Source organism: Dryobates pubescens, chromosome 6, assembly GCF_014839835.1.
Source record: "Dryobates pubescens isolate bDryPub1 chromosome 6, bDryPub1.pri, whole genome shotgun sequence".
Taxonomy (NCBI): domain Eukaryota; kingdom Metazoa; phylum Chordata; class Aves; order Piciformes; family Picidae; genus Dryobates; species Dryobates pubescens.
In genome coordinates, this window is record NC_071617.1 from 6,066,834 (window position 1) to 6,084,151 (window position 17,318).

Genomic DNA, 17,318 nt, shown 5'->3' on the forward strand with positions numbered 1-17,318 from the left:
GGTCTAGGGAGGTTCTTCTCCCCCTCTACTCTGCCCTGGTGAGACCACACCTGGAGCATAATGTCCAGTTTTGGGCTCCCCAGTTCAAGAGAGACAGGGATCTGCCAGAGAGAGTTCAACAGAGAGCCATGGGGATGATTGCAGGACTTGAACATCTCTCCTGTGAAGAACGACTGAGAGCCCTGGGGCTGTTTAGTCCTGAGAAGAGAAGGCTGAGAGGGGGTCTGATCAATGTCTATACATATCTGAGGCATGGGTGTCAAGGTGAAGGTGCCAGTCTCTTTTTGGTGGTGCCCAGTAACAGGACAAGGAGCAACAGATACAAGCTACAGCACAGGAGGTTCCACCTCATAATGAGGAGAAACTTATTTATGGTGAGGGTGACAGAGCACTGGAACAGGCTGCCCAGAGGGGTTGTGGAGTCTCCCTCTCTGGAAGTTTCCAAAATTCATCTGGATGGGCCTGCCCTGTGTAGCCTGCCCTAGGTGACCCTGCTTTGGCAGGGGGAGTTGAACTAGATGATTTCTGGAGGTCCCTTGCAATCCTTACCATTCTATGATTAGAATTAGAATTAACCAGGTTGGAAGAGACCTTTGAGATCATCGAGTCCAACCTATCATCCAACACCATCTAACCAACTAAACCATGGCAACAAGCATCCCATCCAGTCTCCTCCTAAGCACCTCCAGTGATGGTGACTCCACCACCTCCCTGGGCAGCACATTCCAATGGCCAATCTCTCTTTCTGTAAAGAATTTCTTCCTAACACCCATCCTAAACCTCCCCTGGCACAGCTTGAGACTGTGTCCTCTTGTTCTGGTGCTGGTTGCCTGAGAGAAGAGACCAATCCCCACCTGGCTACAACTTCCCTTCAGGTAGTTGTAGAGAGCAAGAAGGTCTCCCCTGAGCCTCTCTTCTTCAGGCTAAGCAACCCCAGCTCCCTCAGCCTCTCCTCCTAGGGCCTGTGCTCCGCTCCAACCCCCTCACCAGCTTTGTTGATTCTACAGTTCTATGATTAAAACAGGCTTGGTAAACGATGCTGTACAGACTATAATTAGAAGCATCACTCTTCATTACTTACATGCTGATATTGCTTGCAATAATCCACAGCCTGCTGTCCAAGATCATTAACAACTGCTTGGGCAGGCAAAGCTCTGTTACTGCTTCCCTTCGAGGCTGGTTCATTTGTTGCAGATCTTATTATCCTCGTAGCAAGCAAGGCTTCTTCATTTGGGCAGAAAGCAAAAATAGAACAAAATTAAATTGTTTAATGTCCTTTCAAAAAATTCCATTCATGTGATCCATCTCTCAGGCACAGAACTTATTTTACAGCCTGAATTTTCAACTGATTATAGAACCTTGAGAGCAATGAGAAAATGTTACAATTTTTTTTTCATTGTTATTTTTTTTTCAGTAGGGAACTGATAAAACCCAAAGGAACAGCTGGAAAGAGTAGCTGGGTAAGAAAACCCTTTATGAAACAAGGATAACCTCAGTTCTTTGCTTAATTGGGCCAGTTAGCTAAGTATACAGAAATCCAACATATTTCAAGCTATAGTGGGGGAAAAAAGAGCCACAGCAGTATTGGAAAATGGACTTTGGAATACACTCAGCACACAAAGACATGCAGCATCTATGTGGAGCAACTTGACTGGATGTTAGAAAAATCACAGATTCACAGAGAAGTTTTCCCTAGAGAGTAATTATCATATATGGAACTATTTACACCACACTCTTCTGCAGCACAGAAAGTAACTACACTTAGAATAGAATAGAATAGAAGAATAGTATAGAATAAACCAGGTTGGAAGAGACCTTCAAGATCATCGCATCCAACCCATCAGCCAATCCAACACCACCTAATCAATTAAACCATGGCACCAAGCACCCCATCAAGTCTCCTCCTGAACACCTCCAGTGATGGTGACTCCACCACCTCCCCAGGCAGCCCATTCCAATGGGCAATCACTCTCTCTGTATAGAACTTCTTCCTAACATCCAGCCTAAACCTCCCCTGGCGCAGCCTGAGACTGTGTCCCCTTGTTCTGGTACTGGCTGCCTGGGAGAAGAGACCAACCTCTGCCTGTCTACAACCTCCCTTCAGGTAGTTATAGAGAGCAATAAGGTCACCCCTGAGTCTCCTCTTCTCCAGGCTAAGCAACCCCAGCTCCCTCAGCCTCTCCTCATAGGGCTTGTGTTCCAAACCCCTCACCAACTTTGTTGTCCTTCTCTGGACTCGTTCCAGCAAGTCAACCTCCTTCCTAAACTGAGGGGCCCAGAACTGGACACAGTACTCGAGGTGCGGCCTAACCAGTGCAGTGTACAGGGGCAGAATGACCTCCCTGCTCCTGCTGGCCACACTGTTCCTGATGCAGGCCAGGATGCCATTGGCCCTCTTAGCTGCCTGGGCACACTGCAGGCTCTTGTTCAGTCTACCGTCGACCAGCACCCCCAGGTCCCTCTCCACCTGGCCGCTCTCCAGCCAGTCTGACCCCAGCTTGTAGCTCTGCATGGGGTTGCTGTGGCCAATGTGCAGAACCCGGCACTTGGATGTGTTCAATCTCATGCCGTTGGACTCTGCCCATCTGCCCAGCCTGTCGAGGTCCCTCTGCAGAGCCTCTCTACCCTCCAGCAGATCAACTCCTGCCCCCAGCTTGGTGTTGTCAGCAAATTTACTGATGATGGACTCGATGCCCTCGTCCAGATCATCAATAAAGATGTTAAAGAGCATGGGGCCCAGTACTGATCCTTGGGGCACACCATCACCTTTCTGATGAAGAGCAAATGAAGGAGCTGGGGATGTTTAGTTTGGAAGAGGAAGTTGAGGGGAGACCTCATTGCTGTCTACAACTACCTCAAAGGACATTGTAGAGAGGTCAGTTCTGGTCTCTTCTCACAGGTAATTAGTGATAGAACAAGAGGGAACAGCCTCAAGCTGTGACTGGATAGGTTTAGACTGGATGTTAGGCAGGAGTGGTCAGGCCTTGGAATGTGCTGCCCAGGGAGGTGGTTGAGTCCCCAAGCTTGGATGTGTTTAAAGGTGGTTTGGATGTGGTGCTTGGGGATATGGGTTAGGGGTGAACCTTACAGAGTAGGGTTCTTAGTTGGACTTGGTGATCCTGAGGGTCTTTTCCAACCTGAATGTTTCTGTGATCTCAGGAAATTCTTCATGTTTCACCCCAAAATAAAACAGTTCTGTCATTTACTTCCAACTCAGGCTTCACAGGACTGCACTGATGTTCTCCTTAGTGTTACAAGAGACCTGAATAGAAAACAGGACTTTCTTTTTAGTTCTTTCTTTGTACTCTAGGAAAGCAAAGATAAAAAGAAGCACCCAAGAACAGAAAATTGGCACCACATGCAGAAGTGAATGTGTCAGCAGATCTCTGCAATGAAACATGTCTTTTGTAGGTACTTATTTTTGGACACCAGCCTTTTCTGTTACTTTGGTCCTACTGGTGAACAACAGTTAGGTCTCAAACATAGTGGTGGTATGAATGGAAGTGAAACAAGACTCGAGTTCAAAGCTTTACTTAGAAGCCTCTCTTCCACCAACTCCATGCTGATACAGAAAAACCCAGTAATATCAGCAATCAATAGCAGATTTGTTCTACACCATTTTGAAATCTCTGTTGAACACCCAAAGCATGAACAGCAAAGCTCTTTGGCTTTTAAACTCAGTTTTCTTATGAGGGAATTACCTTTAGATTTTGATCTCTCTGCAGGACTTTTGGCTTTCACAATGGTCTTTTTGAAAGCTTCCTTTGGTGTTTTCTTTTCATGTGCTGGAAAAGCCTGTTTTGAGGGTGAAGTGGCTTTCCCATACCCAGAACTTCTGATCACCCCATGAGGACCATAGGGAGGTTTCCTCTTCTGTAAAGCTGCTGGACTTCTGATATTCTTGTTTAACACTGGTTTAGTTGGCACTGATCCTGATCTTTCATTCTTCAAGGAATGAGACTGAAGACCCTGTGATAGAACACATTCACTTAAAACAAGTTTCAGGCCCCAGTGTGATCTGAAGGTAGCTTTGTACTACCAAAAGGACATAGAACCAGTTACCAGGGCAGCAGGAATCATAATTTTTACCCAAATTAATAGTATGTTATTTTGCAGAGTTGTACTGCTTCAGAAGCTCACACAGTGCAAGTATCTTGTCCTGGCTCTGTTTCATTGTTCTGTTAAGTGGTGTGACATTACAGGATCTTTACTTTACCAAAGTAGGTAGCTCATGACTGACAGCTAATCACCTGAACAGAAAGACTCAGTAATAAAGGAAGGAACGGTGCAAGCAGAAGAACTCTGCTAAACTTCATCATCAAAACCAGAGCACACAACCTAAAATCAGCTTAGTCTGTCTGCTCTGGTGGAAAATCCTCCAGGATGAATCAGCCAAAAACCAATCTCTCTCCTTGCAGACAGAAGAGGGGATTGCCTTAAGGAGTGTGGTGCTAATTCAAGGGATGCAAGAAGAGAATATGGGGATGCAGGGAGAAGATTTGGGATTGTATAATGCTTCTTCTGGAATGTTTGAGAAGGTGCAAAACTTACAGGATGTTTAGGGAAAGGACAAAATCTTGGTAAAGGGAGAGATTAAGGTGGATCAGATAGGTACAAATATGGGAAGCAGAAAATAAGATTAAACAAGTTGGTGATATCACTGGGTTGCTGGTCTTTACACCTATCCAGCACCTACACTGATCATTGCACTGATCTCTCCTATATTCTTATTACACTGTATTTCTAACTGTTCTCTCTGTAGGTGTGGTCTCTATTCTGAGCCTCTGTGTGTTCATACATGTCCCCTCAATGGGAGCACATGCTCAGACTTGCTACTGGCTTGAGCTGGAGAGACAGAACTGCAGCAGCCTTGCACATACTGGGCTGGGATGGAAAGAAACCTGCTGGTCCCAAAGTCCACTGGATTGGGCTACTTCTAACAACAGCAATGGTAACAGGAGTTTTAAGAAAAACAGCATCAGTCTCTCAATTTCTAAACATCAGAGCACAATGAATCACATCCTGAGCTGCATCAAGAGAAGCAGAGGCAGCAGGTTGAGGGAGGTGATTCTCACCCTCTACTCTGCTCTGGTTGAAACCCCACTTGGAGTACTGCATCCAGTTGAGGAGCCCCTATTACAGGAAGAATCTGGAGGTGCTGGAATGTGTCCAGAGAAGGGACATGAGGATGATCAGAGGGCTGGAGCACCTCTCCTATGAGGATAGACTGAGGTAGTTGGGGCTGTTCAGTCTAGAGAAGAGAAGTCTCCAAGGAGACCTTATTGTGACCTTAAAGTATCTGAAGGGGGCCTACAAGAAAGCTGGAGAGGGATTTTTTAGGGTGTCAGGGAGTGACAGGACTAGGGGGAATGGAATGAAGCTAGAGGAAGGGAGATTCAGATTAGATGTCGGGAAGAAGTTCTTCACCATAAGGGTGGTGAGACACTGGCACAGGTTGCCCAGGGAGGTAGTAAAAGCCTCATCCCTGGAGGTTTTTAAGGCTGGATGTGGCTCTGAGCAACCTGATGTAGTGTGAGGTGCCCCTGCCCATGGCAGGGGGGTTGGAACTAGCTGATCCTTGAGGTCCTTTCCAACCCTAACAATTCTATGATTCTATAAATGACAGGCAGTCTAAAAATACATACATTTAAAATGTATTTCTACACAGTAAAAATCTGATTGATACCACTTACTTGTTTAGTTTTGCTGCCTTGTGAAAGCAGAGAGTCTTGGGCTATTTCTTCTCTCAGTACATCAGGCTCTAGTTCACTGGTCTGAATTTCTTTCTCAGTTGCCCTCTGAATGTTATCATCATTCACAGCTCTCTGTAGAAAGTTGCTCTCTTCTCTATTAAATTTTTCAATTGAGTTTGTCTCCCAAACTGCATCATTCTGGTGCTCCTCAAGGGGCGAGTGGCTGATGAGGTCATTTGCTGTGCTCTCTACCAGTTTCACAAGACTACAAGAAAAATAACACAGAGTAAAACTTTTGCCCTTTGCTTTCCTAGCACTGTGGAGAAAGTGGGGGATTTCTCCTCTAGGTATCAGCTGTAAAGACTGCTTGAATTTCAAAGAGCCACTAGGCTTCTCTTAAGAACAACCCTGCAGATGCAGTTATACAGATTCACTTCCAGAGCTATTGCCCAGTAGTGACTGTTTATGTGGAGGCACCAAACTCAGCTACAAGATGAACACCTGCAAGCATGCAATTAATGCTAATAAAACAATGAATGGTAATTTCTGCTGAGTGCTGCCACATGGTGAGCTTCCAAAACTCATTTGCTAAGCATAACCTATTCTGACAGTTTCCAGGACCTGTGCTTTAGACAACAGTTGGAGCAAACCAGAAGGAAACGTGGGGCACAGGATAGTAAGAATTAAGAGAACAAGCAGAAAAAGAGGATTTGATCTTAGATTATGGAGGTTGGAGAGCTAGGATAGGATGTGGGCTGAAATCCATATATGGGGGTAGGGAAAGAGCAGAAGACTGTGAAAGCAAAAAAGTGTGGCAGCTGTGAGAGTGAGGAACACTGCTCCAAATTATTTGGCAAACATTGATGCTTATCACTTAAAACAAGGGGATCCTTGGTTTAAACCAATTAACCTACACATTCATTTTACAAGGCACTGCAGATGTTTTAATGCCAGTGCAGGTCACAATGAAATTTCAGTATTTAACTAGGCAAAAACATAGCTGAGTCATTTTCTAGGCTGTTTTTTCCCAATTAATTAATGGACTTAAGTTATTACAACAATTCTCAAAATGCATTCTGGAATAAATACCTTTCAGGCTCCACATGAAAACTTCTGATATTAAATGAATGTCCTTTAATTGGTTTCATCAATTCTTCCACAGTAGGCAAATCTAATTTGTACAAAATAAAGAAAAAATAAACCAACCAAACTCTGCTCTGAGGTACTCTGTATAGGTCTGGAGCCCTCAATATAGGAAGGACAAGGACCTGATGGAGTGGGTCCAGAGGAGGGTCACAAAAATGATCAGGGGGTTGGAGCACCTCTGCTATGAAGACAGGCTGAGGGAGCTGGGGTTGTTCAGCCTGGAGAAGAGGAGGCTCTGGGGAGACCTAATAGCAACCTTCCAGTACTTGAAGGGGACCCACATGAAGGATGGAGAGAGGCTGTTTACAATACATAGAATACATAGAATAAACCAGGTTGGAAGAGACCTTCAAGATCATCGCGTCCAACCCATCAACCAATCCAACTCCGCCCAAGCAACTAACCCACAGCACCAAGTACCCCGTCAAGTCTTCTCCTAAAAACCTCCAGTGATGGTGACTCCACCACCTCCCCAGGCAGCCCATTCCAATGTGCAATCACTCTTTCTGTATAGAACTTTTTTCTAACATCCAGCCTGTATCTCCCCTGGCGCAGCCTGAGACTGTGTCCTCTTGTTCTGGTACTGCTTGCCTGGGAGAAGAGACCAACATCCGTCTGTCTACAACCTCCCTTCAGGTAGTTGTAGAGAGTAATAAGGTCACCCCTGAGTCTCCTCTTCTCCAGGCTAAGCAACCCCAGCTCCCTCAGCCTCTCCTCGTAGGGCTTATGTTCCAAACCCCTCACCAACTTTGTTGCTCTTCTCTGGACTCGTTCCAGCAAGTCAACATCCTTCCTAAACTGAGGGGCCCAGAACTGGACACAGTACTCGAGGTGCGGCCTAACCAGTGCAGTGTACAGGGGCAGAATGACCTCCCTGCTCCTGCTGGCCACACTGTTCCTGATGCAGGCCAGGATGCCATTGGCCCTCTTAGCTGCCTGGGCACACTGCAGGCTCATGTTCAGTCTACCGTCGACCAGCACCCCCAGGTCCCTCTCAGCCTGACTGCTCTCCAGCCACTCTGACCCCAGCCTGTAGCTCTGCATGGGGTTGCTGTGGCCAATGTGCAGAACCCGGCACTTGGATGTGTTAAATCTCATGCCGTTGGACTCTGCCCATCTGCCCAGCCTGTCGAGGTCCCTCTGCAGAGCCTCTCTACCCTCCAGCAGATCAACTCCTGCGCCCAGCTTGGTGTCGTCAGCAAATTTACTGATGATGGACTCGATGCCCTCGTCCAGATCATCAATAAAGATGTTAAAGAGCAAGGGGCCCAGTACTGATCCCTGGGGCACACCACTGGTGACTGGCTGCCAGCTGGATGTGGCACCATTCACTACCACTCTCTGGGCTCGGCCCTCCAGCCAGTTCCTAACCCATCGCAGTGTGGTCCCATCCAAGCCATGGGCTGACAGCTTGGCCAGGAGTTTGCTATGGGGAACGGTGTCAAAGGCCTTGCTGAGGTCCAGGTAGACTACATCCACAGGCCTCCCCACATCCACCAGGCGGGTCACCTGATCATAGAAGGAGATCAGGTTGGTCAGGCAGGACCTGCCCTTCCTAAACCCATGCTGGCTGGGCCTGATCCCTTGGCCATCCTCTAAGTGTTGCGTGATTGCACTCAGGATGACCTGCTCCATAATCTTTCCTGGCACTGAGATAATCTTTCCTGGCACTGAGATAAATGGCCTGCAATGACAGGATGAGGGACAATGGCTTCAAACTAGAGAATTAGATTGGATGTTAGGAACAAGTTCTTTACTATGAGGGTGGTGGAACACTGGAACAGGTTGCCCAGTGAGGTGGTTGAGAACCCTTCCCTGAAGGTATATTCAAAGTGAGGCTCAATGAGGCCCTGGGCAGCCTGGTCTAGCTGGGGGCATCCCTGCTGACTGTGGGGAGTCAGATAAGATGACCTTTGGAAGTCCTTTCTGGCCCACACTATTCTATGATACCACAGGAAAAGAAAATGGTTTAAATGAAATGTTTTTCAATGTCCTAAGTGGAGTATTAAAGACATAAGCAGTTAAGTCATTATGCATGATTGCACAAAACATGCTTTTCTTTGAGGTATTTACCTGATTCAGTAGTTGATATGTTTTTTAAACAGATGTCATTGTTTTGTGAAACACCTTGCACTAAGCATTCTGAGACTGCCCTGGCAGGACCTGGCAGTTTCTGCTCATCAGTGTCTCCCAAAGACTGATCGATGTGGCGGTAGGCTTGGTGCAATGCCTCCATGTCACTGCTGGTTTGTCCATAGGAAGTGCCTGGAAAAAAGAATGCAGGCTCATCAGAGAATCACAGAGTTGTCAGGGTGAGAAAGGACCCCAAGGATCAGCTAGTTTCAACCCCCCTGCCATGGGCAGGGACACTCCACACTAGATCAGGTTGCTCAGAGCATATCCAGCCAGGCCTTAAAATCTTCTAGGGATAAGGCTTCTACCACCTCCCTGGGCAAACTGTTCCAGTGTCTCACCACCCTTAGGGTGAAGAACTACTTCCTAACACCTAATCTGAACCCCCCTCCTCTAGCTTGGATCCATTCCCCATAGTCCTATCACTACCTGACATCCTAAAAAGGCCCTCACCAGGTTTTTTGTAGGCCCTCTTCAGATACTAGGAAGCCACAATAAGGTCTCCTTGGAGCCTTCTCCTCTCCAGACTGAATAGCCCCAACTCTCTTAGGTGCTCCAGCTCTTTGATCATCTTCATGTTTCAGCATGTTCATATCTTTCTTGTAATAGAGGCTCCAGAACTAGATGCAGTAGCTCAGGTAGGGTCTCACCAGAGTGGAGTAGAGGGGGGCAATCACCTCTCTGGACCTTCTGCCCACACTTTTCTTGATGCAGCTCAGAATACAATTGGCTTTCTGGGCTGCAAGTGCACACTGGTGGCTCATATTGAGCTTCTCCAGCACCCCCAAGTCCTTTTCTTCAGGGCTGCTCTCAAGCCAGTCCCTGCCCAGCTTATATTGGTGCCTGGGATTACCCCAGCCCAGATGCAGGACCCTGCACTCTGTCTTGCTGAACTTCATGAGGTTGGCTTGTGCCCACCTCTCCAGCCTGTCAAGGTCCCTCTGGATGGATCCCTTCCCTCCAGCGTGCCAGCTGCACCACACAGCTTGGTGTCATCAGGGAACTTGCTGAGGGTGCACTCAATGCCACTGTCTACGTCAGCAGCACTACAGGATTTTCTGTTCTGGGAAACACCCCCCTGGACCCTGTGTTTCAGTTACTAGTTTGGTCTGTTAGGTGATGACACACATTTCAGTTATGAAAACAAGTATTGGACAATCTCCTTTTTACTATAAACAGTTGCCATGTTAATTAGTAGCACACACCAAATAGTCTCATCTACAGTTTGCATGCCTCTCCACTCCTCTCCCCACCTTGGTATTTTAGCAGCACCAAAACTTTAACAGCATGTGATGCAACTATTTTAACAGATATCATCAGAGCCATACTCTGCACATAAATGGCATCCACTGTTGTACAAAGCTTTAGAAGAGAATATGTTTTATAAGTGTTACAGCTCTAAGTCTAACATCTTAACTGGAAGTTTTTCCAGAGGATTCGAGTCTAGAGGCTGGACATGGACTAATGCTAGATAACTTTATCTCATCCCACTGGACTGCAGGATTTCTTATATTCTGCAGCACAAGGTTGTTTTTCTCTCTCTCTGGGCTGCCTCTGGGTTGCTTGTTGCTTCTCTGTTGTGCCTGTGACCTTGCATGCTGCCTGGCTGATTTCTGTTTGGGGAAGGTGCAGCACGGGAGAGAGATAACTGGGGCTGGCTGTAATACAGCCCTCTGGACTCTTTTGTGTCCAAGGAGGGGGGAGGGGAAGGGAGAGAGAAATTTTTTGTACAAGGGGGTGTTGTGCTGTAAATGTATGTAAATATATTCATAGATGTTTATTGCCTTTTATACTTAGTCTACTTTTGTAAATATAATTCCATTTTACTTCCAAAGTCTGACTAGTGTGGTAAATTTCCTCCTGGGGGTAAATTCCCAGATTGTTGGGTGGTGCAAATCTAAACCCACAACAATAATTCATAGAACAGCCTGTGCAGGAAGGGCCCTCCAAAGGTCATCTAGTTCAACCCTCCCTGCAGTAAGCAGAGACATCCTCAACTAGATCAGGTTGCCCAGAGCCCTGTTGAGCCTCAAATTGTGTCCAATGCTGTCAAAGAAGAATTTTAGCTATGATGAATAACCAAGGGAGATGGTATTAAAATAAAAGTTAAACTGCCCTGTCTCAGGCTGTGCCAGGGGAGGTTTAGGTTGGATGTTAGGAAGAAGTTCTATACAGAGAGAGTGATTGCCCATTGGAATGGGCTGCCTGGGGAGGTGGTGGAGTCACCATCACTGGAGGTGTTCAGGAAGAGACTTGATGGGGTGCTTGGTGCCATGGGTTAGTTGTTTAGGTGGTGTTGGATTGGTTGATGGGTTGGACGTGATGATCTTGAAGGTCTCTTCCAACCTGGTCTATTCTATTCTATTAGAACCTTTACAATAGGCAAGTGTAAAAAAGTGTCTTTTTAGCAGAAATATTACTTTTCCCTGAAAGGAGAAAGAAACACTTCAAAGATGTTGAGTTGCTGGAACATGTCCAGAGAAGGGCAACAAAGCTGGGGAGGGGTCTGGAGCACAGCCCTGTGAGAAGAGGCTGAGAGAGCAGGGGTTGCTTAGCCCAGAGAAAAGGAGGCTCAGGGGAGACCTTATTGCTGTCTACAACTACCTGAAGGGAGGTTGTAGCCAGGTGGGGGTTGGTCTCTTCTCCCAGGCACCCAGCACCAGAACAAGAGGACACAGTCTCAAACTGTGCCAGGGGAGGTTTAGGCTGGATGTTAGGAAGAAGTTCTTCATAGAAAGAGAAATTGGCGATTGGAATGTGCTGCCCAGGGAGGTGGTGGAGTCACCATCACTGGAGGTTTTTAGGAAGAAACTGGAGGGGGGTGCTTGGTGCCATGGTTTAGTTGATTAGATGGTGTTGGATGATAGGTTGGACTTGATGCTTTTGAAGGTCTTTTCCAACCTGGTTAATTCTATTCTATTCTAAAAGCCAAGGGCTTCTTGTTCATTGTCAACCTATGAACAAAGACATCAAGCCACCTAAATAAAGTAAGGTGGTTTGAGTATTGTTGGGTTGGTGTGGGGTTGGTTTGGTGAAGGGTTTTTGTTTGCTTGATTGTTTTCTTGTTTGTTTCACTTGGTTGGTTTGGTTTTGTGTGTGTGTGTGTGTGTTTCTGTATTTTTTTTGGTTGGTTTGGCTTTGAGTTTCTCTTGGGTTTTGTTCAGTTGGGTTTGGGGTGGTTTTTCCCCTTTATTGTTGCTGGGTTTGTTTTCTTGTGAATTTTGTGTGTTTGAAATGTTTCTAGTTTTGAGCAACCTTTACCTGCTTCATTTATTTCAGCTCCACTCTCTTCTTCAGGCAGATAATGTTCACTTAGAGCTACATTTGATGTCTCAAAGGCCTTTTGAAGTTCTGTAGCTGAATCTTGTGAATCAAGTAATACAACTAAAACCAAGAAGATAAATGTTAAAGGAAACACAACTCTTATTTACATTCTGTCTGCACTGGAACTAGAGGTATAACAAATCTTATGTGAATGTACTAAACATGCCAACAATGCTATCCAGAACATTCTAAAGCTACTAATGGTAAAGGGATGAACTGTTTGCAAGCATCAAAATCTCAGTAGTAGCTACATATAGTATAATTAAATAACATTGATGATCACAGAGATTAATTTTTAACCATTTTGAGTCCAACAGACTTTCAGCAGAACACAATAAAATCAGGTGGAAAACATCCAAATGGCAAAAATCAGGTAAGAAACTTTTGAAGATGTTACACACAGTATTATCCCACTGACCAGAGTTTATTTTACCTTTAGCCAGCATGCCACCATTTGCTTCTTCCTAACAAAAATAAAGATTAAAAAAATTACTTTTTCAGTATCAGGGAAAAAAAAACCAAACAAAAACCAATCTGGAATAGAATAGAATAAACCAGGTGGGAAGAGACCTTCAAGATCATCGCATCCAACCCATCAACCAATCCAACCCACCTAAACAACTAAACCATGGCACCAAGCACCCCATCAAGTCTCCTCCTGAACACTTCCAATGATGGTGACTCCACCACCTCCCTGGGCAGCACATTCCAATGGGCAATCACTCTCTCTGTATAGAACTTCTTCCTAACATCCAGCCTAAACCTCCTCTGGCACAGCCTGAGACTGTGTCCTCTTGTTCTGGTGCTGTTTGCCTGGGAGAAGAGACCAACCTCTGCCTGTCTACAACCTCCCTTCAGCTAGTTGTAGAGAGCCATAAGGTCCTGCCTGAGTTTCCTCCTCTCCAGGCTAAGCAACCCCAGCTCCCTCAGCCTCTTCTCATAAGGCTTGTGTTCCAAACCCCTCACCAACTTTGTTGTCCTTCTCTGGACACATTCCAGCAAGTCAACCTCCTTCCTAAACTGAGGGGCCCAGAACGACATCAAAATTTGTCCAAAATCTAAGGAGAGGTTTTTGAACTTAGACCTAAGCAGTGCTTCATGCTCCAAGAATATGCACTTCTCAAATTCTCCTTAGGATGCCAAAATGTCCTCAACACCCTCTAGCCTATAAACCCTCTCAAGTGACTAGGACCCAAATGCTACTCCACACAGAAATGAAATAATATTTTTGTACTTTCCTGCTTCTTCTGTGTTGTAACTGGAGAAAAGAAAATGATGCAGCAGTAAGTAGATTACACTCCAATCCCATTTGCTCTTGTCAAACACTCATTAGAAATACTATTCTAATGTAATTATTGTAAAGGAATTTTGAGAAACACATTTCTCTGTTACAGATGAACACATGGTGCTCTATATCAGAACATGTGCTCCAGCCACATGTGCTCCACATCAAAAGACCTGAGCCAGTCAATATTAATACTCCCAAAGCTCACATAGCATAGAGTTTGAGTCTTCTGTCCAAACTGCTTCTCTATACAGAACTACTTTCCTCAGTCTGTGACCCTTGCTGGTGTAGACCCCTACTTAACAGCCATTCACTGCAGTTCCTGAGGCTGAGTCTCCAACCAGAGCTTGTCACCTGTGCACTCCCATCCACAGTTCTTTATTCAAAGGAGATGCAAGAAGGAATCCATGTCAAGAGCTTAATGCTCTCAATGATTTGTCACAGGAAAGGCTATATCTTTAATAGAACAATATAATCCCAGGACCACTATATTACAAGGAGAAACTAAGGGAGCTGGGTCACTTTAGCTTGGACTACGGGGTGACTTTATTAATCTTTACAAATATGTAAAGGGTGAGCGCCAAGAGGATGCAGTCAGACTCTTCTCAGCGATGCCCATTGACAGGACAAGGTGCAATGGGTGGAAGTTGAAGCATAGGAATTTTTCCACTGAGGGTGACAGAACACCTGAAGAGGCTGCCCATGGGGGTTGTGGAGTCTCCCTCTCTGGAGATATTCAAAACCTGCCTGGATGTGTTCCTGTGTGATCTGGTCTAGGTGATCCTGCTCTGGCAGGGGGTTGGACTGGATGATCTTTCGAGGTCCCTTCCAGCCCCTAACATTCTGTGACATTCTTTTTTAGACAGTACATATCATACAAAATTTTACTATGTTTAAAGTTATACACTGCAGAGCTTTTACAGTTCATGCAAGTGATACAAACATTTAGTAAGTTGTACCTGTTTTTGAGGACTTAAATCAACAGTTTGATTCATCTGACTTCCCTCAGTTCTGAAGGCAGGATTAGAATCTGTTTCTTCTTCAAAATCTTCACTGTAGCTGCCTGAAGAGTAAAACAAACATCAAACAGAGCAAATATGCAAGGAAGATGAAACAATAAGGGAATTTCCTTTTCTCCCATCTAAGAATCATTCCTTCCACTATCACTCTTTTCACAAAGGCAACAGAGACTGGGTGTGGTACTAAAACTACTAACCCACACACAGCATCTCTAAATTCAGATGAAGTCTGTCTCATGATCAGACATACTTTATCTCTGTATCCCTGAGGGAGGTGTACTTAAAATGACCTCTTTTATTGCATCACTTGCTCTCCTTGATGGGTGAAATCATGCAATTCTCCCCCAGCAGACAAAGTACGCTCTACATCCACCTCGCTAAGTCCAGCAGATTTTAGGCTCAGAATCTTCAATTCTGCTTCCTCTGACCTGATGTGGTGGCCACTCTCAAAAAAGAGAGCACTATTTAAAACCACAAGTGTGTCAGAAAATCAATTTTACAAGCAAGCCAAATGCTTTTCCTTCAATTCCCTAGGTAGTTCCACAAGTTCTGACACTCTGTTGTTGCCTTACCTCCCTCCCTCAGCTCACCTGGTTACAAGGCTTCAGCATCTGTGTAACCTCTAACACTAAAATCTAGAAGCACTGCAAGACACTGGTTTATTATGTGCTCTTTCTGTATTTTATCACCAATACAACAGCCACAGTCCTAACTCAAATGTAAAAGCTACCCATTGAAGGGTTACTGTTTTATCATTCTCATTGGTTTTGGACCATGAAAAGTGATCAGCTGAGAGCAGCTTTCTCACACTGATTTAAGACATACAAAGTACTTTTACTATTCCTGCCCACATATCCTCCACTGTTTGGGAAGGAATAATAAATTACACCAGTACAGGTTGGGAGGTGATCTGCTGGAGAGCAGCCCCTTGGAGAAGGGCCTGGGAGACCTGGTTACAACAAGTTATCCATTGGTCAGCAATGTGTCCTTGTGGCCAAGAAGGCCAAGGGGATCCTGGGGTGCATTAAGAGGAGTGTGTCCAGCAGATCGAGGGAGGTTCTTCTCCCCTTCTACTCTGCCCTTCTGAGACCTCACCTGGAATATTGCATCCAATTTTGGGCTCCCCAGTTCAAGAGGGATAGGGATCTGCTGGAGAGTCCAATGGAGGGCTACAAGCATGATTAAGGGACTGGAGCACTGCCTTATGAAGAAAGGCTGAGAGCCCTGGGGCTGTTTAGTCTGGAGAGGAAAAGACTGAGAAGGGGAAATGTCTATAAATACATGACAGCTGGGTGTCAAGAAGGAAGGGACAGCCTCTTCTCATTTGTGCCCTATGATAGGACAAGGGGCAATGGATGTAAACTACAGCACAGGAGATTCCACTTGACCATGAGGAAGAACTTCTTTGCTGTAAGGGTCACAGAGCACTGGCACAGGCGACCCAGAGAGGTTGTGGAGTCTCCTTCTCTGGAGACTTTCAAGACCCATCTGGATGTGTCCTAATGCAAAGGCAGCCTAAACCAATCCTGATGTAAGCTTTACCCATGACAGTCAAGGTGGTAAGACAAGAAGTCATCAATTGGTTTATATATTACTCAGAACAACACAGTTCAGTGAGGATGCTGGACTGTCTTGTGAACCTGCAACTCAGAGACAAGTTTTTTGCCCAGCTCCAAAGGCAACACAGAGTATAGAAAAAGCTATGAGATTGTACTACAGTTTCCTCCTTCCAGACCTTTAAAGGACATCCCACTACAACCATCAAGGTCTTATGCCAACCTCTGACACCCTGCTGTGACATTTTCTGAAGACTCTGCATTTGAACTGGAGCAGTAATCCACAGCTTTCATTTCTGTCCTTCTGCTTAATGAGGTTCACACAACTCTTGGTGTACACACAGGAAAAAGAAAATCATAAAGAATTAGAAAGATGCTATTACCAGGTTTCTCTTCATGTGCAGATTCTCCTCCTCCTTTTTCTGTTTCTTCATTTCTGAGGAACAAAAAATGAAAATTTTACTCTCTTCTTGGACTCCAAACTTTGATACCTCTTACAAGTAGCAATAAAATTACAAATTTCTTCCTATTATTAGTCATTAACTCTTTATTTAGTTACTAAGGATTTTAAATTGACTTGTTACTATTGAGCAATGCACAAAACTGTGTAGCTATAGCCACCTGTCACCAAGTCATGTTCTTACCTTACTCCTTTATTTATTAAGCTATTTTCTTTCCTAGTCTTCAAAAAAAAACCCCAAACCAGAACAAACAAAAAACTAACTGAAATCACACAGGGCCCTGGGGCTGTTTAGTCTTGAGAAGACTGAGAGGGGGTTTGATCAATGCCTATAAATATCTGAGGGGTGGGTCTCAAGTGGAGGGGGCCAAGCTCTTCTTGGTGGTGCACAGTGATAGACAAGGAGCAATGGATACAAACTTGAACATAGAAGGTTTCACCTCGACATGAGGAGAAACTCCTTTACAGTGAGGGTGACAAAGCACTGGAACAGGCTGCCCAGAGAGGTTGTGGAGTCTCCTTCTCTGGACACTTTCCAAACTTGCCTGGATTAATTCCTGTGCTGACTACCCTAGGTGATCCTGCTCTGGCACAGGGCTAGACTTGATCTCTGGACATCCCTTCCAACCCCTAATGTTCTATGATAGGATGCTGGCTCACAAAATCTCAGTGGCCATACCCAAGTTACATGTGCCCACTAAC

At 45.3% G+C, this 17,318-nt stretch overlaps 1 protein-coding gene across 1 annotated transcript in view; it reads right to left on the bottom strand.

Annotated features, from left to right (window-relative positions):
- Positions 1-17,318, bottom strand: part of CEP162 (centrosomal protein 162) — a 74,281-nt gene that overhangs the window by 31,900 nt on the left and 25,063 nt on the right. The window contains exons 9-17 of the mRNA XM_054162560.1: positions 16,540-16,592; positions 14,541-14,644; positions 12,730-12,760; positions 12,234-12,356; positions 8,913-9,104; positions 6,783-6,864; positions 5,694-5,958; positions 3,702-3,969; positions 1,082-1,224 (exon numbers count right to left, since the gene is read on the bottom strand). Coding sequence (XP_054018535.1) covers positions 1,082-1,224; positions 3,702-3,969; positions 5,694-5,958; positions 6,783-6,864; positions 8,913-9,104; positions 12,234-12,356; positions 12,730-12,760; positions 14,541-14,644; positions 16,540-16,592 — 1,261 coding nt within the window. The remainder of the gene's footprint in view (positions 1-1,081; positions 1,225-3,701; positions 3,970-5,693; positions 5,959-6,782; positions 6,865-8,912; positions 9,105-12,233; positions 12,357-12,729; positions 12,761-14,540; positions 14,645-16,539; positions 16,593-17,318) is intronic.